We start from the raw sequence: 23,507 nt of genomic DNA, 5'->3' as shown, positions 1-23,507 counted from the left end.
CCAGGCCCTGGCCTGTGCAGGACATGCCCGCTGCTGCCGCGCCACATGCCTGGCCACCACTCCCATCTCTTAGACTAAACTCATCAGAGACACGCAGTCTGACTGTGCGTCGTTCTCCTAAAAAACGAAGCATGTGCAGATGAGTCTACAGAAGCAGACAGTCACCAGCCTGTTCATGAGTGACGTTTGGTCAGAGAGAGAGAATAGCCGTTGTGGCTCTGAGGCTAGGAGGTGGGGGCCAGTGGTAGGCTTTGGGCTGAGTCTGGGTTCCTGGATCTGAGGGCCCGTCAGGCTGTCCCAGTACAGTGGCCTTACCTGGGCCAGACTGCCCACTGGGCAGACCCCAGCAGCGGGAGGCAAATGAAGGCTGACTGGGCAGCTGCCCATGCCCACTGACCTGTAACCCGTCTACTCAGAGACCGGGAGTGCAGCGTGTCCGATACCTCGGATTCCAGGTTCTGAATCCAGGCATTTAAAAGCACGAGTAGGTGGATTTCTGTTTCCCAAATCAGAATTCCAGAAGGAACAAAGGTTCATGGTGTGACCGTGAGGTGGGTGCTGAGCCCTGTGGGGGGCTTGGAAGGCCCTCTAGCCCCAGTCTGCCAGACACAGACTTTGCAGTGGTATTTGGGGGGTGATGCCAGTGGTTGACTTGCTGGTACTCTGTATCTTGGATCCCTGTCAGTGCCTGCGGGGGCCTGCCTGGCACTGTGGCGTGGCTTGGGGTTTCAGGTTTGTGGTGCTGGAAATTGAATCTAGAACCAGCTCCAGCCCCACACTTGCTGTTGTCTGGCGTGACAAGTGACCAGTGACTGGAGCCAGCGTCTCTGAGCTGGCCTGGAACAGGAGCTTGAGAGGAGCGAGGCAGATGAGAGAGACAGGACTGTCCCTGTCAGCCGAGCAGCAAGTCCCGCGACAGGAGAGGGACCGGTCAGCTGCTCAGAAGGAGCGTGAGGAGTCCAGAAAGGGCAGCGTGGGCACCGTGGCACTTGCGTCTGGGTCTCCAGGGTGGTAGCTCTCATGCCGCTCTCACCTTTATTGCCTGGCACGGTAAACATCAGGACTGCCCACTGAAGCTGGTAAATAGGCCTCAATCTTCTCCGCCTCCCCGGAGGACTGCAGCTGCTAGGGACTGTCTATTTGGAGTGGACAGCCCAGGCCGTGGGGAGGAGGAGCCGGCCCTGTCTGCCATCTGGCTCCAGGCCACCCCCTCATCCCCATCCCCTCATCCTGTCTTTACTTCTTTTCCTTCCTGGTCAGTATCTGACCACAGTAACAGAGTTGGCCTGTCCCCTGCCTCTGCCTCGCGTCTCATCTTCCCTAGATCCTGCCTTTCGCTTTGCCCTTCCAGCTCCATCCTCCCTTCTGGCTTCTCGGGGTCTCTGCCCTGTGGGACCTAGATCTCCTCCCCTGCCTGCATCACCCCTTCCAGGCTCCCCGTCCATCGAGTCACTGTCCCAGCACTCCTGACATCTGGAAGTGTGTCCCCCAACTGGAGGTCTCGTGGGGATTCTGGATGAACTCTGTCGTTCCGAGTTCCAGTTCCATTCTCTGCTGCTGGCTGCCTGCGGGGCAGGACTCGCTCACACAGCCTCTGCCCCTTCGGGAGTGAGCCTCTGTCTGGGCGCAGAGGGAGGCCGCCCACAGGGACTTTTCTAGAATCCCACCGTGTGACTTCCTCATCAGCTCTCTAAGCTTTCTGCGTGCCTCCGTTTCTTCAGTTGCTAAGCAGGGATGATAACCACTTTCTGTCAATTTTTATGTCCCCTTTGCCAGCAATATTTGTGAGTTTGATATCTCAGATCAAGATTTGCCTTATGATTCATGGCATTTTGTAGTTCACTTGGATTTTTTTTTTAAATAGGGGTCCACCCCCTGTGATGTATGGGTAAAGCTAGGATATAGATACAAGAGACTTTTCGGTTAGTTGGGTTCAGGAGTGGGGGCCACACCCAGCCCAGCCACTTTTCCATTCCTGTATCTGATGCATAGAGCAGGCCCGACAGGCAAACTCTGGTCTTCCCATTTATAGAGGAAGAAAAGTTTGTGGGGAGCAGCTCAATGCCTTCACCGTCACCTTTGGCAGGAAGTGAAATCGGACAGACCAAGATGAAAGCGAGAAAGTTCTCCTAGAACAGTTTCTAAAAACTTGTCTTACGGGGCCAAAGGGATAGCCTCACACACAGCCAACCCTGGTTCCATCTCTGGCCCCTTGAGTCCCACTAGGAGTGATCCCTGAGCTCTGAGCCAGGAGTAAACCCTGAGCACCGACTGGGTGTGGCACCCCCCAATTTTTTTTTTTTAACGAATTTAACAAACGTATTACCGAGAAGTCTGGCACATAACAGGAGTTGGTCTCAAAACTAAAGACTGGGGAGGAATGACATGCAACAGATACCCTGTGCCGCAGGAGGTGGGAATCTGTGTGTCAAATCACCCCCAGCATCACCACAAGGACAGCAGCAAAGGAGATGCATGAATAGTTGGACCTTTGCAGCCACAGCCAGCTGAAAGGAGAGGGGAAGCGGACAGGGCTCGGGTTGGTGGGTGAGGTGGGGTCAGCAACCAGCCCTGCCTGCATGCTCCTTCGCGGCCTCACCTCACATGAACTTCTCCGGCATTTGGACTCAGGTCATGGTCCTCGCATAGGTTCCTTCTGATTATAGTTCACTCAATACAGGCTTTATTGTCCTCACTAATTGTGCCCGCCAGGCCAGGGTCCACGTCTTATCTGTTTTTCTCTTCCCCGCCCCGAACGCTTTGTGACTCCAGGTTAGGGGAAAATGGACACGGAGAGGCTGGGGTTACAGGGGTTCAGGTGCTCGCCTGACACGCTGCCCACCCTGGTTCAATCTCCAGCACCACTAGTGGAGCACTGCCAGGAGTCAGCCCTGAGCACAGAGCCAGGAGAGAGCCCCAAGCAAAGAGCCAGGAGTCAGCCCTGAGCACAGAGTTGGTAGTGAGCCCCAAGCACAGAGCTGGGAGTGAGCCCCGAGCACAGAGCTAGGAGTCAGCCCTGAGCACAGAACTGGGAGTCTAACACAGCCAGGAGTCAGACCTGAACACAGCTGGGTGTGCCCCCCCCCCCCCCCCGAAGAAAAAAGAAGTTGCTGCTGGTGAAAATGAGCACCTATATGTGCAGGAACAGGGGGTCCCGTGGACATACTGAGCACACCACTCTTTAGCCCCTGTTACTTGGCAGAAAGGAGGTACAGGTGACCGCCCGGGCTCTGGCAGTGTGGGCTGGGAGAGCTGACTGACCCTTCCGGCCGTTCCCACGTGACTGTCACGAGCTTCTCATCGGTCTCTTGTGTGGGGGTGTCGAGTGATTGGCAATGCTTTGGGATGCACAGATTTTCCACTCCTGGGACCCACTCATAGCACTGGTAGCCGCTTTATCTGGTGCTTAGTGGAATTCTGAAAAGCAGTCCATTCCAGAAGCCGGGGTGGGAGGTGGGGGAGGTGGAGCGGCTTAGCCCTCAGGGCCATAGGAAGATCTGAGGCGACCTGGCTTCCTGGGTTGTCGGGAGGCAGCTTGTGGGAAAGAGCAGAAAAGGAAGAAAATCAAAAAGGAGAGAAGCAAGACTTCTCATGAGTCTAGAGGAGGTCTGGAAATGACCAGGCCAAAGCCAGTGGCTGTGATGCGGGCTGAGGGAAGGAACTTTCTGGGGCGAGGTCAGTCAGCTCCCACTGCTGGAGCTTGGTGAGGGTAGCCCAGCCTTCCAGCTCAGCATTAACGGTGTGTGGCCGAGCAGGCAGGAACTTTGGGTTAGAAACTTCTGTCCTGGAAGCCAGATTGATGCTCCAGTGGGGAGGGAGTTTGCCCCACCCTCCAGCCCCATCAGGAGCGACCCCTAGTGCAGAGCCGAGAGTGACCGCGAGCACCACCAGGCGTGGCCCCTAAATAACGGCAGCAACAGTAGCCTGCCCGGAAGCCCGGGGAACGTGCCAGGCCCGCTGGAGTTTCGTTGGCGTAGGTTCGCGGTGGTGCCCTGCACTGTTCCATCCAGGGCAGCTGTAGACTCGTCATCACCACGTCGATGGAAAACCCTGGAGCGGGCTGAGCAGTCCCAAGTTCCAAACTCCTCTGATAAGACCTTGGACTTTAGGTTGAAAGTGGTGATAAGAGGGCCAGGCGGGCTGGGGTGCCAGTGGGTGTGCTGGCTCTTCCCCTTTCGCTCCTTTCGCTGGCTGAAACAGGACCTAGAAACTGACACTGGGGCAGGAGGACTCTCGAGCGATTTCTCTTCCCCATCCCTGGAGTCTGCACCTCCCTGGGCCCCAGCAGCAGCCACCGCACACCCCCACCGCCTCGCCCAAACTGTCTTCCTGCTCGGGAAATCAGAGGCGCTGTCAGTGTGGAAGAGCGCTTTGGGGAACTTGAGAATAGGAGCACAGAGGACAGGGAGTAAGGCGCTCGCCTTGCAGGCAGCCCACTCTGCTCCCCTCCCCTCCCAGTGCTTCCCTGAGCACTGCCAGGCATGGTCCAGAAACAAGACCAGCAAAAACGCCTCCGCCCAGTATTCTACCTGTTGGAAGGCCATCCCCCAGAGTAGTTTCCTGTGGCATCCGGTAACGTGTTGGTTCTGTGGCCTTCTCATAATCTCGGTTTGGCCTAGAGAGATGGTATAGTGGGTAATGCACTTGCTTTTGGCGCAGCTAACCCGAGCTTCTCCCTGCCACCCTCTAGGGTCCCTCACCACCCCAGGAGAGATCCCTGAGCACAGCCAGCTAAGGACCAAGGACCAAAACGAAACAAAACAAATCTTTATATGTTCAGTGACCATTTTCTTGGTGGCAGTTATTTCGGAGTCGGATTGCCACTGGCTGTGCCAGAAACTTAGCATTCATGGGCTGGAGAGACAGGGCAGCTGCTTGCCTTAGATGCAGCCGGCCCGGGTTCGATCTCTGGCACCCTGTGTGGTCCCCACCAGGAGCAACCCCTGAGCAACTCCAGATTTGGCTCAAAAAACAAAGAATTAAGCCCTTGGTAGCGTCTTTGTGGAAACCGTTAAGTGCAGTTCTTAAGTGTTTCGGTTTTTTGGGTGTTTTTTTTTCTGTTTTTGTTTCTGCAGTGTGTGTGTGTGTGTGTGTGTGTGTGTGTGTGTGTGTGTGTGTGTATTTAAGCCTCACCTGACTGTGCTCAGGTCTTACTCCTGGCTCTGCAGTCAGGAATCACAGGTATCAACCATATGGGATGCCAGGGGTCCGTCCTGAGTCGGCCATGTACAAGAGAGCACCGTATTGGTTGTTCGATTGCTCCAACCCAGGTTAGCTTATTTTGAAGGGGGAGGGTGCACACCTGACCCCCTGGCAGTGCTCAGGGCTATCCCTGACTCTGCACTCAGAGATCACTTCTGGCAGACTTGAGAAACCCTGTGTGGTGCTAGCGATTAAGCCCAGGTTGCAAGCTCCTTACCGAACGCACTCTCCCTCCAGCCCCTGTAGCTGGTGTTTGAGTAGATGAGTTTATTGTTTCTGATTCTTGGCTGCCCTCCTTGTGCCCCTGCTTGACCACTTCCATTTTTTTTGAGTCTCCTCAGTCCACGTTCAAAGAAAGCCTCGCGCGTTGCGGGCCTGGGAGGTAGTTCAGAAGGATGGAGCATGAGCTTTGAGTGCAGGAGACCAAGGGAGACCAAGGCTTTGCCCTGGCACTGGTGGGCCCCGAGCACTTCGCTGAGCAGCTTCCAAGCTGCTCCAGGCCAGGAGTGACCCCCGAGCACCACCAGGTTTTGGGCCCCCAAAAGATCCACGGTCAGTAGTAGAAGTTGTCCTTGTCATATTACCAGGGACAGCTGACAAGCAGTTCTTGGGCACCTTTTTTCATTCTCCCTTGTGAGTCACTGTGTTTACCAAAGATCAGTTGATGGATTCTAAACTGCTTATGCCCTGATACCTGCGCTGTGTTTCTGTCTTTCAGTTGATAATACACAGATAAAATGGGAGTGAGAAAAGAGAATTGGGCTACGAAAATGATGGGAAGTACCCTGGCATAAAGGGGAAGCTGAGGGGCCAGAACTATAGTATTGGGTGGTTAGGGCACGTGCCTTACACATGACTGTCCCGCCTTCAACCCCTCACTCCCCTGAGGAGTAATGCCTGAGAACAGAGCCAGGAGTAAGCACTGAGCATTTCTGGTTGTGGCCCCATAAAAACAAACAAAAGGTGGGGATACTGAGTGGAACTCAGTTTGGGTAATATATCTGTCAAAACTCAGAAGTGGAGATAATCTGTATATTTTTGTTTATCTTGGGATAGGGCTGGAGCGATAGCACAGTGGTAGGGCGTTTGCCTTAGAAGCGGCCAACATGGTCGACCCGAGTTCGATTCCTCCGCCCCTCTCGGAGAGCCCGGCAAGCTACCGAGAGTATCTCGCCCGCACGGCAGGGCCTGGCAAGCTCCCCGTGACATATTCGATATGCCAAACACAGTAACAACAAAGTCTCCAATGGAGACGTTACTGGGCCCGCTCAAGCAAATCGATGAACAACGGGAGGACCGTGACCGTGTTTTTGGGACCAGACCTAGCCGTGCTCTGGACTCTGCACTCGGGTTATTCCTGGAAGGGCTTAGAGACCCTGTGGGATGCTGGAGATTGAACTTGCATGCAAGGCAAGTGCCCTCCTCCCTGGTATCCTATTCAGCCCCCAAAGTGGAGGTGATCTTAAAATTCGATTTTCTCAATACCCAAAAGTCTATGGCTTTCCTATACGCAAATAGTGAAAGAGAAGAAAGTGACATCAAGAAAACAATCCCATTCACAATTGTGCCCCAGAAAATCAATTACCTAGGAATCAGCTTAACTAAGGAAGTAAAGGACCTGTACAAAGAAAACTACAAAACGCTACTTCAGGAAATAAAAGAGGACACGAGGAAATGGAAAAATATCCCCTTTTCATGGATGGGGAGAATCAACATCATCAAAATGGCAGTGCTTCCCAAAGCACTGTACAAATTCAATGCAATCCCTATAAGGATACCCATGACATTCTTCAAAGAAATGGAGCAAACACTCCTGAAATTTATATGGAACAATAAGCCCCCACGAATAGCTAAAGCAATTCTTGGGAAAAAGAAAATGGGAGGAATCAACCTCCCGAACTTCAAACTCTACTACAAGGCAGTAATAATTAAAACAGCATGGTACTGGAACAAAAGCAGAGCTGCAGACCAATGGAACAGAGTTGAATATACTGACATTTCCTCCCAAACATATAATCATCTAATCTTTGATAAGGGGGCAAGAAAAGTGAAATGGAGCAGGGAAAGCCTCTTTAATAAACTGTGCTGGCAAAACTGGACGGCTACATGCCAAAAAGTGGGCTCAGATCTCTGCCTAACACCATGCACAAAAGTAAGATCAAAATGGATTTATGACCTCAACATCAGACCAGAATCCATAATGTTTATTGAAGACAAAGTTGGCAAAACTCTCCATGATATTGAAGCTAATGGTATCTTCAAAGATGTCACGCCACTGGCCGAGCAAGTGAAAACAGAGATAGACAAATGGGACTATCTTAAACTAAGAAGCTTCTGCACCTCAAAAGAAATAGTGACCAAAATACAAAGAGAGCCTACAGAATGGGAAAGGATATTCACCAAATACACATCCGACAAGGGGTTGATATCAAGGATATACAAGGTACTGGTTAAACTCCACAAGAAGAAATCACCCAACCCCATCAAAAAATGGGGCGAGGAAATGAACAGAAACTTTCGCAAAGAAGAAATCCGAATGGCAAAAAGGCACATGAGAAAATGCTCTACATCACTAATCATCAGAGAGATGCAGATCAAAACCACAATGAGATATCATTTCACACCACAGAGACTGGCCCACATCCACAAGAACAAAAGCAACCAATGCTGGCGCGGATGTGACGAGAAAGGGACCCTCCTTCGCTGCTGGTGGGAATGCCGGCTGGTCCAACCCTTTTGGAAAACAGTATGGACGATTCTCAAAAAATTAGAATTTGATCTCCCATTTGACCCAGCTATAGCACTCCTGGGAATATATCCCAGAGAGGTAAAAAGGTATAGTCGGAGTGACATCTGCAATTGTTTGTTCATTGCAGCACTCTTTACAATAGCCAGAATCTGGAAAAAACCTGAGTGCCCAAGAGCAGATGACTGGTTAAAGAAACTTTGGTACATTTACACAATGGAGTACTATGTAGCTGTTAGAAAAGATGAAGTTATGAAATTTACATACAAGTGGCACTACATGGAAAGTATCAGGTTAAAGCGAAATGAGTCAGAAAGAGCGGGATAGACACAGAAAGATTGCATTCATCTGGGGAACATAAAGCAACAAAAAGGGAGACTAACACCCTTGAATGGCTGAGATTAGTACCAGGAATTTTGCTCCATGACTGGAAGGCCAGCCACATGTGCTAGGTGAAAAGGAGGCTCAGATAGAGAAGAGAGCACCAAATAAAGGGTGTTGTGAGGACCCTCCCAGGGTGGGAGAAGCATGCTAAAAGTAGTCTATAGACCAAACATGATTGCCACTCAATACCTCTCTTGCAAAACACAGTACCCAAAAGAAGAGAGAGAGAACAAGGGGGAATACCCTGCCACAGAGGCAGGGTGGGACGGGGGATGGGGGGTAGGGAGGGATGATGGGACCTGTGGTGGTGGATGATGGACACTGGTGGAGGGATGGGTATTTGATCATTGTATAACTGAAACCCAAGCACAAAATTTGTAAGTCTATAACTGTACCTCATGGTGTTTAAAAAAAATACATATATATTTCCCTCTAAAAAAAAATAATAAAAAAAAATTCGATTTTCGAGGCCAGGGAGGGGAGTCAGTCAGTGGACTGCAGTTCCAGGTTTGGTCACCGCACTGCCTGGTATCTGGGTACCATTGAGTGTGGGGCACCACCCACCAAAAAACATCCAGAATTTTCTCCTCACTGTGTTCTTCCTCCTCATAAGAGAAACTGGACATTGTTGATGATGCATTGTGTGTCCTTTTTTATTTATTTATTTATTTATTTTGCTTTTTGGGTCCCACCTGGCGATGCACAGGGGTTACTCCTGGCTCTGCACTCAGGAGTTACTCCTCATGGTGCTCAGGGGACCATATGGGATGCTGGAAATTGAACCCGGGCCGGCCACGTGCAAGGCAAACGCCCTACCCGCTGTGCTATCTCTTCGTCCCCCTGTGTGTCCTTTTTAAAGAAGAAAAATGGCATTGGATTCTTTCCGGCAGAAAAGAACTAGTTGCCCTTATGTCAGAAATTTGGTGACTCGCGTAAATTGTGGGCTTGATTAGGGTGCGGGGCATGGATAAGTCACAGTGAAAGTAATGGCTGGGCTGGGAGGTCGCCGGAGGGCTAGAGGGCATGTTTTGCCTGCTGGTGCCTTGGTACCACTTGATCCCCGAGCACGCCCAGAACAGTCCTCAGGCTCCAAGCCAGGGTGAGTCCCCAGGTGAGTCCCCTCCCCCAAAGTCCTGCTCAGTCTTGTGAGAGCCGCCCTTTTGGTGGTATCCGTTGGCTCTGTTGGCAAGGACGAGGAAGGGCAGCACCCTTACCTGCCCTCCTCTCCCTCTTCCTTCCTTCCTCGCCTCTTCTTTGCGGGCTGATCTTTTCTGGCCTGGTCACTGCGCTTATCCTGCCTTTTCTGTCACTCTCATTCGTTCTCCTTATCCTTCTGCTCACCGCATTCCGTAGCCCCGAGGTTGGCAGGATGCTGTTTCGTGTGTTTCCTTCAGAAGGCAAACAATTGTCCCCATTCTGGGCTAATCTTTCATCTGCTGGAGATATAAAATCCTCGGTCAGCTTGCTCTCCCTGAGAACGTTACAGATGTTGCTCCTTTTCCTGCTCACGCTGAATTCCCTGGTGAAATGTTTCCAGATTTGGCCTCCTGTACTCCTGGCTCTGCACTCAGGGATCACTCCTGGTGGTGCTCCAGGGACCCTGTGGGATGCTGGGGATTACACTTGAGGCGGCTCCTGCAAGGCCAGCGCCCTCCCCGCTGTGCTCTTGCTCCAGCCCCCCTTGCTTGGTCTTCTAGTCTAGTTGCTAAACCCCAGAAGCCTGACTGAAAGGCCCACCGTGGTGTTGACAGAGGCTATTTTGATGCTAACAAGGGCTGTTTTTCCAGCATCCAGCGCGCCCTTTTGGTATGGGGAACCCTCTTATTTCAGAAACACCTCGAATGTGCCTTCCTGTGGCCTCTGTGAGTGGGTCTTTGCGGCCTGGCAGTGATGTGCCTGACTCTGATGCAGATACCCTCCCCTCTGTCTCCCTCTCCCCTTCTCTCCAGCTCTCTTCGTGCCTTCTGGGCTCCGGCTGACTTGCTGCATCTGTTTGTCCATTGTGCCCAACTGTCCCTCTCTCCTTCCTGTCCGCCCTGATCTCCGTGTCTCCCTTCATGAACCGCACCCGCGCGCGGTCTTCTCCCACAAAGTCTCGCATCTTTCCTGTCCTGCTTCTGCTTCCTGTTTGCCATGTTTTCCCTGTGGCTGGGTTTTGTTTGTTTCTCTGTGGGTCACAGCCAGCAGCGCCTGTGGTGCTGGAGGGGGAATTTATGCCTCCCAGTATGAAGCAGGGGCACTGGCTTTTGAGTGCTCTGCGTTCCTTACCTCTTTTCCTTTTCACATCTTTATCTACTCCGTAGGGGGTGGGGGGTATCCAGCAATTTCCGCATCTGTCTTTGGGCTTCCTGTTTCCTGATGCTTCTCTGGTTGTTTCTATATATAGTTGCTCCACTGCCACAGACACCAACTCTGGACTGCAAATATGGCAGGTGCTTCTGTGTGTGTGTGTGTGTGTGTGTGTGTGTCTGTGTGTCTGTGTGTCTGTGTGTTCGTGCGTGTGCATACATGCTTGCCTGTGTATGTGTCTGTGCACCTGTGTGTTCGTGTATGCGTTTTTTGTGCATATGAGAGTGTGTGTGTGCATATGCGTGAAAGTGTGTATGCGTGCATACCTGCATATGTGTGCACATGTGTGTACATGTGTGTGCGTGAGAGTGTACATGTGTGAGAATGAATTGTGTGAGTGTGCATGCATGTGTGTGCGTGTATGTGTGCATACCTTCATATGTGTGTATGTGCACATATGTGTTTATATGTGTGTGACTATGTGTATGTGAGTGTGTGCGTGTTTGAGAGAAAAAGAGAGGGAGAGAGAGAGAGAGTGTGTGTGTGTGATTGAGCCCTCGTACCAGGTCCAGGGAAGGGGCTGCTTTGGGAAAACAGACTTGCTGGGTCCCTGGGATATCTCTGCCCCCCAGGAAGTGCACTTCTGTGACCATGACCCTCAAGGCACCTTTCTTCCTCTCCTGCTCTGAACTCCCAGCCTGACAGCTCATCCTCCCTCAGGTCTGGACCGCAGAGTATCTTGTCATTCTACTGAGAGTAGAGTTTATGCTTTTATTGACCTCTCCTTTTATGTACATTTTGAATGAGATTTAAAATTTGACTTCAGCAAAGTAGATAGAGTATTAACTAGAACTCATCTGCCTCACAGGAATTGGGAGGGGTGGGAGGTGGGGTTCTATTGGGGTTCACGGTTAAAAATAAGTATTGGTAAAGGGAAATGTGTTTGATACTTACATGACTGAGACCTAAACCCTAAAGCTCTGTAACTTTTCCCACAGTGATTCAATAAAGAAATAAACTATAAAAAAATAAATAAAAAATAAAATTTGACTTCAGGGGCTGGAGCGGTAGATAATACAGCAGAGAGGCCATTCGCCTTGCATGCAGCTGACCTGGGTTGATCCCTGGCATACCATATGGTCCCCCAAACCCACCAGGACTAATTTCCTGAGTGCAAAGCCAGTAGTAACCCCTGAGAATCACCCGCTGAGACCCACAAAAGCAAAAATTAATAATAAATAATGATAAAATAAATTATAATCAGAAGCCATGGGGACAGGGCCAGAGTAATAGTACAGTGGATAGGACGATTGCCTTGCACATAGCCGACTGGGATTTGATCTCCAAAACTCCCTGGAGTAATATCTGAGCACAGAGGGAGGAGTAAGTAAGCCCTGAGCACTGCTACATGTGGGGGGGAAAGAAAAAGAAACATCAGGGGCCAGAGAGATATTACAGTGGGTAGGGTGCTTGCCACCAGCCTGGAAGGAAGGAAGCAGTTTGCATCTGAGGGCCCAGAGTCACGTGGAACCTCAGCTCCGCCTGCTGCCCAGGCCGGGCTCTGGGTGTGGAGGTGGGCTCAGTGCTTCACCTACCTGCAGGACACTGGGTGCCCGGGAGCCGTGGAGCGAGCAGCTGGCGGGGTGTGCTCAGGGCCATCCCCCAGTGCCCGGAGTGCCCTTCCCTCCGCCCTTTCCCCCTCCAGGTGCACTACATCCTGCAGGAGGTGGTCATGGGGGGGATGGTGCTGGAGACCAACATGAACGAGATCGTGGCGCAGATGGAGGCGCAGAACCGGCTGGAGAAAGCTGAGGTGCGTGGCGAGGGCCAGTCCCTGGGCGCGTGCGGCTTATGGCACCCCAGTCCCCGAGAGTTAGAGACCTGGGTGCTCGGGCCGCCTAACTGGCCTCAGGGAGTTCCCAGCGTTCCTGAGCATCTCCGGTGCCCTTGGGGGGTGGCACCAGCCCCCCCCCTTGAGCAGCTCAGGCATTTCCCAGGCTATCTGCCCATAGGTAGCCAGTTGGAGGCGGAAGGAAGCGTGGCATGGGCCGGGCCTCTCCTGTCCCCTGCCCTCTCCCCTCAGCTCCCCTCTCCCCTCCCCTCCCCTCCCCTCCCCTTTTTAAAAAATTAACATTTTCCCCTCCTCCCCTCCCCACACAGGGCGGCCTCTCTGCAGCACCAGCGCGTGCCGTGTCGGCCGTGAAGAGCATCAACCTGCCTGAGATTCCCCGCAACCTCAACATTGGGGACCTCAACATCAAGGTCCCCAACCTGTCACAGTTCGTCTGAGGGCTAGAGTCCCCCGCCATCCTTGCCACATCAGCCCCGCCCCGGAAGTGGGACTGCTTGTGCCTGGGACCCTGCACCCCACATCTGTCCCTGGGCGGGCTGCGGGGGCCCCAACACCCACCCGCAGGCACCTGCCGGGGCCTCACATGTGCAGCCCTGTCCATCTCCTTGACTCATGGCCACTGCAGATGTGGGGGGCCTGGCTGCCTGGGCGGGGGGCAGCACGCACCCACCACGCATGTCCCCTCCCCAGACCTCTACCATGGGAGCTACCTTGGACCAGCATTGTCCTGCAGCCTGAGCACTGGTCAGGAGCAGTGCCAGAGAAGCACTGTCCCCTCCTCCCATGGGGCCTGGGTGACATGCCAGCAGCTGATGGTGTCAAAACCTCTGGCAGAGCCACTGGGTCCCACCTCCTGGGGAGCACCCGGCCCCAGCTCCGTGCTCACAGGGTCGGGCTGGCGCGAAGCAGCCCCTGAGCTGTCTTGTGCTGGAGTCTGCGGGGTCCTGGGCGAGGCGTGAGGATGCTGAGGGCCTGACCCGCCTTCTCCATCAGGGAGCCATGTTCAGGCGTTGGCGGCACCTTCTTCAGGCCTGAGAGTCTGAGCTTGGGGACCCGGAGCAGCTGGGCAGATGGCCGGCAGACAGCGTGGGAGGCTCGGGTGTTCTCCCAGAGCTTTGAGGGCCTATAAATGTTTGCACATTTAAATGTTCGGAGAACTATAAACATCAGGAATCTGTCTTTTGGTTTTTATTTTGTTTTGGGGTCACATCCAGCAGTGCTCAGGGCTTACTCCTGACTCCGCATTCTTGGTGGGGCTCAGGGGACCCTGTGGGGTGCCAGGGATTGAACCCAGGTTGGGCACATACAAGGCACACACCTTAACCCCTGTACAGTCTGTCCTGTGTCGCGCCGCTGTCTCTGCTACAGACACATCTGCCCTGCAGCTCAGGGCCAAGGAGGACACAAGGAAGATTCAGGACAGTGACCACTTGCCACCCTCACCTCCACCCAACTATACCCATGCTGGGCTCCAGAATGCCCATTCCAGGAGTCACTGTGCCAGAGAGTGACCTCAGCAACCAGCCTGGGTTTCTGCCAGCCTCTTCAGCATGGAGCTGCCCGGGGGCGACTCACTTCCTCTTTCCTCTTGGAAGCACTTCCAGTTTCCTTGTGGGCAGAGCCAGCAATTGTGAGGTCATCCTCCCACCTCTGTCCCATGACCCAGACACCCAGTTCCAAGGGATCCTCTGAGTGGGGACAACGTGCTCAACTGCCCAGAAAGCAGTCACGGTCAGTGACTCAGCCTTTGTCCCTGGCCAGCCAGCCCCACCCACCTCAACTCCAAGGTGGGCGTGCTGAAGACAAGGGAACAGCTCTTAGTGTGGGGTGCCCATTAGTGGAGTACGAGGACAGCCAAGGAGCTTCTCCCCAGGGCCCAGGGAGAGGCAGGACCGATGTGGACCACCAGGGACACTGGCCCCCGACTCAGTAGCCACTCAAACTAGCCACTCAGCCTAGCCCGGCCCTGAGTGGTCAGAGGCGGGATTCCAGGCTGGGGGTGGGGGAGGGGAGTCCCTGACTTTGAGTATTTACCTGGCAAGGACCACTCCCAGTTCCCATCAAGGTCCCTCCACCCCCACGGCCTTCTGCACCCTCTGGGCCAAATCCTGCTTTCTTGTTGGGAAGCCAGAACAGTCACTTGCCAACTGCCAAACCAGCTTTTCTGGAACTTTTCTAGTATGGCCTGGAGGTATGGTTGGCCCCACTCCAGCTCAAAGGCAGGACTCACCAACTGGGTCCTGCAGGCTGGTTTTGTTGGGGTTTTTTTTGTTTTTTTTTTTTTGTTTTTTTTCTTTTTGGGTCCCACCTGGCGATGCACAAGGGTTACTCCTGGCTCTGCACTCAGGAGTTACTCCTGGCGGTGGTCAGGGGACCATATGGGATGCTGGGAATCGAACACGGGTCGGCCGCGTGCAAGGCAACCGCGTGCAAGGCAAACGCCCTACCCGCTGTGCCATCTCTCCAGCCCCTAGGCTGGTTTTGTTTTGGGTTTGTATTTTTTTTCTCTTTCTGGTTTTTGGGTCACACCTGGTGATCTTCAGGGGTTACTCCAGGCTCTGCACTCAGGAATTACTCCTGGAGGTGCTTGGGGGACCCTATGACATATGAAATATAGGGATAAAATCCAGTTCAGCGCGTGCTAGGCAAGTACCCTACCCGCTGTCCTATCACTCTGGCCTTCCTGGGGGCTGTTTCTGCTGAAACCCCCTTGGCCAGTTTTCCAGCTCCCGCTGCCAGGCCCTGTGGGCACTGGGTACTCACACCTCGTGCCTCTGAAAGCCCAGGTGAACCTCAGAACCAGAAGGAAATTCCTGGTGCCCTCATCACCTCCACGCCCTCATGCAGGCGTCACAGGTGCTGTGGCCCGAGGTGCCCCCACCCCTGCCTCCGGCATCCAGGATCCTCATTCCCCATGGCCGCCCAATGACCCCAGCCTCCTCGAGTCCTCCCGACTAGCCCTTTGCTCTGGGCCTGCAGCCCCAGTCTTGTGATATCCCCAGACCCTGTTTCTCACCATCCCCCACAACCAGGGCCATGAGAGCCTCAGCCCTATGCCAGGAGTCCCGAACAGCAGCCCCAGGCCAAAGCCTCACCCTTCCCCTACCCCAACACAGACACCTGAACCTTTCAGTCTCTCCTTCCCCTTCGCATCCTTAGGCCAGTTGTCACCCAGAGCACCCTCACAAGCCCTAATCGCATCCCGCCACAGCACCGCAGCCTCTCAGACCTTCCAGAGGCTTCCACCAGCCTAGCAATGCTCAGACGCGCCAGTTACCAGCTAGGCCCTTCAGCCGCAGGAGGAGGCTCCCAGGGATCCCGCGTCCCTGTGTCCTGTGTCCCCTCTGCCTGCTTCCCTCCTCTCTTAGCTTTCCACACTCCGCAGGCCAACTGCTTACTCCGATGTCCCTTGTTCCTCACCCTTTTGATCCTTCAGGGCATCCATCATCTGCCCAGGTGCTTTTCACGTTGCTTATTTTGTTGGGGGGCGGGTAGTCTACCCAGCCATGTCCAGGGGCTGCTCCTGGCTCTGTGCTGTGGATCTGACCAGGGCTCCTCATGACCAGCCCTCTGTTCACATGGTTTGCTTCCAGGCAGTTCTGCAGTTCCCTGGAGTGGGTCCTGACCTGTGTGTAATTGCCAGTGAAGCAGTGATGCTCATTGAACAAATGAGTGAGTGAATGAATGCAGGCATCTTCTCCTGTTTGCTCCTCGTCTGCCATAAACTCGTGTCAAACCTTAGCTTTTCTTTTTCTTTATTTTGTGGCAGTTTGGAGTCAAACCCAGGACTTCGTACATGCAAGGCAAGACCTCTCCACGCAGAGAGCTGGAACCATAGCAAGTTGGGAGGGTGTTTGCCTTGCAGGCAGTCAGCTGACCCGGGTTCAATCCCTGATACCTATGGTCTCCGGCCGGGAGTGACTCCTGAGTGCAGAGCCAGGAGTCAGCCCTGAGAATTGCTGAATATAGGCCAAAACCAAAATTGAAAACAAAAGCCTGGGGCTTGAGCCATAGCACAGCGGGAAGGGAGTTTGCCCTGCACGTGGCTCACCGGGGTTTGATTCCCAGCATCCCATATGGTCCCCTGAGCACCGCCAGGAGCAATTCCTGAGTGCATGAGCCAGGAGTAACCCCTGTGCATTGCCGGGTGTGACCCAAAAAAGCTAAAAAAAAAAAAAAAAGCCTTCTGGCTTGGGTGCCACACCCAGTGGCACTCAGGGCTTGCTTACTCCTGGCTCTGTGAGGCGCCCAGGGACCACGTGTGGTGCCAGGAATGAGCCTGGATGTGTGTAATACAAATGGTTCCCCTGTGCTTTCTCCACCCTGGCAAATGTTTTTCTTTTTCTTTTTTTTTTTTCACTTTTTGGGTCACACCCGGCAATGCACAAGGGTTACTCCTGGCTCTGCACTCAGGAATTACTCCTGGCGGTGCTCGGGGGATCATATGGGATGTGAACCCGGGTTGTCTGCGTGCAAGGCAAATGCCCTACTCGCTGTGCTATCAATCCAGCCCCGCAAATGCTTTTCTACACCTAACAATTGAATTGGCTGAGAGCACCGAAAGGACTCGGACCATTTTACAGATGAAGAAGGTGAGTCGCAGGGGAGTACTGGACCACCTCGGCAGCCCTGATTGGCCATCTCAGCGCCAAGTCAGTGCTTCTGTGTTGGGAGCCTCCCTACCCCCACCCTATGCCGGGTCCCACCCACTGGGCTCTGGGTCCAGCTGTCCCTACCGTGGCCCAGGGCCCTGCTGGGCCAACTACACATGCACAGGCCCACTTCCTGCCCCTCCAAGACTGTTTTTGCTCTCCAAGTTGCTCTCTGTTCTCTGTTTTGTTTTGTTTTTTTCCAAAAATGTGTTTTTAATCAATTTTTATAACAAAATCCAAATTCACTTCTTGAAAACAAGAGCAACGAGAAATAATTTTTTAAAAAGTGGATCTCAGCTCCAGAAGGCCTGAGCAGCAGCGGCAAACCCCTCTCCAGCCCTGGCAGCTGCCCTCCGTGGCCCCCATCCCTGCGCCCCTCCAGTTTCCATCTCCTCCCAGCCCCTTCACCTGCCTTCAGGATGCTCCAGGCTACCCCAGGCAGCACTCCGAGGGCAAACGTGAAATTGTTCTCTGAAGGCAGTGGGTGAGGGGAGAGGGGCTGGGACTGGCCCTGGGTCTCAGAGTGAAGAATTCCCCAGCCAGGAGCAGAATGAGACACACGGAGTGGGTCGGGGGAGGGCAGCCTACGAGAGCAAAAGCTCTTCAGCACCTACTTCGGGGGGTGCGTTTTAGTTATTTTTGGCTTGGGGGCCATACCCAGCCGTGCTCAGGGCTTACTCTGACTGTGCTCAGGGATCATTTCTAAAGCAGGCCTTCAGAGGACCATATGAGATGCTGGGGATTGAACCCAGGTCAGCTACGTGCAAGGCAAGCACCCTCCCAGCTATACTATCTCTCTGGCCTCCTTGGGGTGCATTTTATTGTTTTGTGTCTCCAGGTGCTGAAGAAAAATTTTTGCTTTCTCTAAATTAGCTAATCCTTGGAGTGTGCAGACCTGTAGCTCATTCCAGGAAGGGAGTGTGTTGTATATAAGATTTTCTCTGTGTGTGTGTGTGTGTGTGTGTGTGTGTGAGAGAGAGAGAGAGAGAGAGAGAGAGAGAGAGAGAGAGAGAGAGAGACAGACAGACAGACAGACAGACAGAGACAGAGAGACAGAGACAGATAGACAGAGTGTAATTTGGGCCACAGCAGTGCTCAGGATTCACTCCTGGCTCTTTGCTCAGGAACCATACCGAAAGTGGTACTGAGGACTGACCCTGGGTTTGCTATGTGCAAGGCCTAACTGCTGTCTTATGTCTCTGGACCCCTCAGTTAAGTTTTTCGACAGAATTCCTTATTTTTATTTATTTTTGCTTTTTTTGGGTCACACCTGGCGGTGCTCAGGGGTTACTCCTGGCTCTGCACTCAGGAATTACTCCTGGTGGTGCTCAGGGGACCATATGGGATTCTGGGGATCGAACCCAGGTTGGCCGCATGCAAGGCAAATGCCCTACCTGCTGTGCTATCGCTCTGGCCCCAGGATTCCTTATTTTCTTAACTTTAAAAAAAATTTTTGGGGGGGCTTTTGTTTTGGGGTCAGACTGGCGATGGATGCTTAGGGCTTACCCCAGGTTCTACACTCAGGAATTACTCCTGGGGATACTGAGGGGACCATGTGGGGTACTGGGGATCGAACCCATGTCAACTGCATGCCAGGCAAATGTTCTGCCTTCTGTGCTACTGCTTCAGTTCCTCCTCATTTTATTTTCTTCGCCAACAGAGCAATTCACAAGTTCCCAGGAAGGAAGGTATGAAAAATACGCGCCCCCGCCCTCTTCCCACCCTGTTGTCATCAAGCATTCAAGTCTTTGCTAGTTCTGGGCAAGACTAACATCTCGCTGCTTTGAAACCATGTCCCCAGAATGCTACTGGGGTGAAAGACTTTTCATGAGCAGACAACTCTATTTCCTGGTCTGTGGAATCGTAATCTAATCCTTGGCACAGTTTTCAGTCTTTTTTTTTTTTTTTTATAATTTATTTATTTATTGAACCACTGTGGGAAAAGTTACAGAGCTTTCGGGTTTAGGTCTCAGTCATGTAGATACCGAACACATTTCCCTTTACCAATACTCATTTTTAACCCCGAACCCCAATAGACCCCCACCTCCCACCCCTCCCAATTCTTATGAGGCAGATGAGTTCTAGTTAATACTCTATCTACTTTGACTAGATAGATTATTTCGATAGAAGATGCACAATTATTGTTTAGAGTTTACGACCCACCCCCCCCCCATCAGACATGCTGAAACAGCGTTGTGAAATGATTTGCTTTCTACAACTTGGTTTAAGAATAAAATGATGTCTGGATTTGAATTTCTGCTATTTTACTTATTGACCCTGGAAGAATTTCTATTAAAAGTTAGCTAGTTAAGAGATTGATTTCTGTGCCCTGGAGTCGTGGCCGTGCCGGAGAGCCGCTCGTGGGGGGCAGCTGGCGACCTCGGTGGGGCGTGGGGGACGGCCCACAAAGCCCCCCTTCCCATGAGGTCCCCGCCGCTTCCCCGAGCCCGGCTCAAACCCGCTTTCCACAAGGCTCCCGTGCGGCCGCCATCTTTCTTTCCAGAGAGCAGTTTTCAGTCTTTAAAAAGAAAAATCGCATTCCCAGAGCTTGTTTTGTTGATTTGTTTTCTGGCTACATCCTGCCTGTGTGGAGGCACGGGTGCTCTCAGCTCAGTGCTTTACGGTGTTTGCTGTGGCGCTGGGAGGACCAGGGAGTGCCAGCGACGGAACCCAGGCCTCCTGCACTGAAAGCCGGTGCTCCAGCTCCTAGAACTCTCTCTGGCCCCTTGAGCCTCTTTGAGCATCATTGGTATTAGTCCTTTGCACCAGAAACATTTGCCCACTTCAGTATTAGTCTCTTTTTTTGCTTTTTGGCTCACGTTACTGGGCCCACTCGAGCAAATCGATGAACAACGGGAGGGCAGTGCGGTGCTACAGTGGGTCACACCTTGCGATGCTCAAGGGTTACTCCTGGCTCTGCACTCAGGAATCACTCCTGGTGGTGTTCAGGGACCATATGGGATATGGGATGCTGGGAATTGAACCCGGGTCAGCCACGTGCAAGCTCCACTTCAGTATTAGTCTTTACCTTGCATAAGTTTGTATACTTTGTGTGTGCGTGTGTGCGTGTGTGTGTGCGTGTGTGTGTGTGTGTGTGTGTGTGTGTGTGTGTGTAGGTAGGTAGGCAGAGGGCACACAGAAACTCACAGAGCAAGGCAGATGCTCTAATCACAGACCCCACAGACCTTTTTGTTTGCCTTGGGGTCCCACCCAGCAGTGCTCAGGTCTTACTCTAGGCTCTGTGCTCAGGGATCACTCCTGGCAGGAAGGGTGGCCAGGGATTGACCCTGCTCAGCCCAGGTGCCTTACCTACTGTACTGTCGGGGGGGGGCATATACTTTTAAATTATTGGCTTTTATTTTAGGGCGTTTGCCTTGCAAGCGGCCAATATAGCTGACCGAGTTCCGAGTTCGATTCCTCCGCCTCCCTCGGAGAGCCCGGCAAGCTACCGAGAGGATCTCGCCCGCACGGCAAAGCCGGGCAAGCTACCTGTGACGTAGTCGATATGCCAAACACAGTAACAATTGTCACAATCACAATGGAGACGTTACTGGGCCCGCTTGAGCAAATTGATGAACAACAACGGGAGGACAGTGACAGTAACAGTGACATTTATTCCAGAAAAAAAAAACCTATTTTGGAGAGTTAGCCTTGCAATGAACTCCTCAAGGAATGTGTGACAGAGCTGAGCCCCCACAGCCAAACCTTTTCTCTTAGTTTTGCCTGGGGTGGGTTTTCTAGGCAAAGATTTTTGCTTTTCCATGGCTTGTTTTATCAGTCTTTCCTCTTGTGGCCTGGAGTTTTACCTGATGCTAGAAAGCGCTTCCCACCCAGAGATCGTTACTAAACCAGAACTCGAGTATCCTCTTCCCAGCAGCCTAGTATTTTTCCACAATTTTCCACAAAGGACCCTGATTTATTTATCCCGATCACTAAGTGTTTTAATTACGCTGTCTTAAGCAGACAGGCTTGACTTTGTCTCATTTGCGATATTTCAAAGCAAACCTCAGATATTCAGTTATTTTAACCACAAGTTCAAAAGCTTTATGCATTTATCTTTTATCTATTACATGTATTTATTTTATTTGGGGGCCATAGCTGGTGCTGAGGCGTGGGGGCTGGAGGGCTATATTGGGAGGGTGGGACCACACTCAAGGGGTTCAGGGATCAAACTGAGGTTGTCCGTGCACACCTCAATCTCTGTTCTATCTCTCCAACAACATTTTATGTATATTGTAAAATTTTTTCTTCAAATCTTCAATGTTTTGGTCTTGAGTTTTTTTGGGTTTTTTTTTGCTTTTTGGGTCACACCCGGCAATGCACAGGGGTTACTCCTGGCTCTGAACTCAGGAATTACTCTTGGTGGTGCTCAGGGGACCATATGGGACGCTGGGAATCGAACCCGGGTCAGCCACGTGCAAGGCATATGCCCTACCCGCTGTGCTACCGCTCCAGCCCTCTTGAGTTTTTTTTAATTGATTTATTTTTTTTACACCAGGCAAAGGCCGGGGCTGATTCTAAGGACTAGAGGCACTGCACAACCCCCACCCCGCAAACACACAAACTCCCCAGACTCCACCAAAAGTGACCCGGAGTGAAGCGGGTAGGACTCCCGCCCCCCAAGAAAATACCAAAGCAAGACAAAATAAAAGTTGAAGTAGCATGGACATGACCTGTACACGAGAGAAATTGTACAAGTACTCATCAAAGGGGCTTATCCCCTAATTAAATGATAGCAGTTGGGGACAGTGGGGGCTGGCCATAGAATCCCCACAGCCTTTTCCCGCTACACCCCCGCAGCAAAGCAGGGTGGCCTGTTAATGCAGATTCCGGTGGCTGCCTCATCCCCCCTCCCCCCAGGAATTCCAGAGGCTCTTCCGGCTCCTGGGGGTAGAGGCGCCTTCCAAAGGGAGGTCCCCTTCTCATGTAAATGAGAGTTTCCAAGCCCCCCTCCTCCACCCCCAGGCAACCTCCAGGAGCCCTCCTTCCTAACCATCCAATGCTCTGCTGTTTGCGGGTCTGGTTTGGTTCCTCTCAGCCTTTGAAGCCCAGTCAATTTAGAATGCCTAGAAGTGGCTCCCAGGTCTGAGGATGTAAAACTGTGGTTGTATTTCATTTCTGCTGCTGAGCTTGCATGGGCTTTCTCTGGGAAGGGAAGGAAAGGTAGGCCCAGGGCAGGGGTGAGTCTCATTAAACAGAAGTCTCCGGCAAGGCCCTGGGTCTGATCACTACACTGCAGGAAAAATAAAAACAAAATGCTCACAGACTTATTGACTGTACTGGAATCTTCCATTTTGTTCTGTTTTGGGGCCACACCGGTTCTCAGGGCTTACTCCTGCCTCTTCCTGTAAGAATCACTCCTGGTGGGCTCAGGGGACCCTTTGGGGTGCCAGGGATAGAACCCGGGTTGGCCGCATGCAAGGCAAGCGCCCTACCCACTGTACTGGAATCTTAATCTCTCCTGGGAAATACCCAGTTTCTTGTCTATTCTTTTTGTGGGGTGAGGGGCCAATCCTGGCTAAAAGCTGGCAGTGCTCAGTGGTCCATGTGGTGCCAAGGGTCAAACCAGGACTTAATGTGTGAACATGTAGGTCTGTTCTAGCACCTGGCTGCAGCCCTGGTCCCTCTTATTTGGTTTGGGGACATGCCCAGCAGTGCTCAGAAATTGCTCCCAGCCGTGTGCTGGGGATCATTGCTGGCAGAGCTCAGAAGATCGTGCCCAGGATAGAACTAAGGCTTTTTTAGACAAAGTTATTATCATTAATATTTGCTTTTCCCTTTTATTTAATTTTTTGGGGGGATACTTGGAAGTGCTGATGGCTACTCTTGACTCTGCTTGGGGATCGCTCTCTGGCCCGTGCTCAGTCTGTTGAGCTGTCTCTGGCCCTGCTTTCTCCCTTTCAGAGACAGTGCAGTAAGTTTCATAGTGCACCTGGGATTCTTCCAGCCCTGAGCCATACTGCAGTCTTTTACCATATTGCCCTGAGAACAACTGTAAGGAGAAGTTTCGAGAGTCAAAGGCTATCTGTGTTTAGAGGTTAGGTAAATGTTTCCAAATTGTCTTTGTCAGACTGAGTCAGTTAACAACCCAGCCAGAACAGGCAAAAGATGCTGTTGTTTCAGGCTTAGTTTCCCTTTTATCTTTATTTATTTATTTAATAGTTTTGGACCACACCTGGCAGTGCTCAGGGCTTACTCCTGGCTCCGTGCTCAGGGATCACTCCTGGTGGGGCTCAGGAGATTTTGTAGGATGCCCCTGGTTAAACTCCCTCCGGAGGTGTGCAAGGGAAATACCCTCCCCCACTGTGCTATTGTGGAGAGGGATAGGGGAGGGGGCCTAGTACTCAGGAATCACTTGGGAGATCTTGTGTGGTGCTGGGGA

At 52.4% G+C, this 23,507-nt stretch overlaps 1 protein-coding gene across 1 annotated transcript in view; it reads left to right on the top strand.

Annotated features, from left to right (window-relative positions):
* The window catches only part of AP3S2 (adaptor related protein complex 3 subunit sigma 2), a 31,302-nt gene extending 17,652 nt beyond the window's left edge, over window positions 1-13,650 (top strand). The window contains exons 5-6 of the mRNA XM_056114053.1: window positions 12,327-12,434; window positions 12,782-13,650. Coding sequence (XP_055970028.1) covers window positions 12,327-12,434; window positions 12,782-12,910 — 237 coding nt within the window. The 3' untranslated portion in view covers window positions 12,911-13,650. The remainder of the gene's footprint in view (window positions 1-12,326; window positions 12,435-12,781) is intronic.
* The last annotated feature ends 9,857 nt before the right edge of the window (window positions 13,651-23,507 follow it).

The sequence above is a fragment of the Sorex fumeus genome, unplaced genomic scaffold, assembly GCF_029834395.1.
Source record: "Sorex fumeus unplaced genomic scaffold, SorFum_2.1 ptg000024l, whole genome shotgun sequence".
Lineage (NCBI taxonomy): Eukaryota > Metazoa > Chordata > Mammalia > Eulipotyphla > Soricidae > Sorex > Sorex fumeus.
Note: the sequence above shows the minus strand (reverse complement) of the source record. Positions and strands in the feature narration are given on the sequence as shown.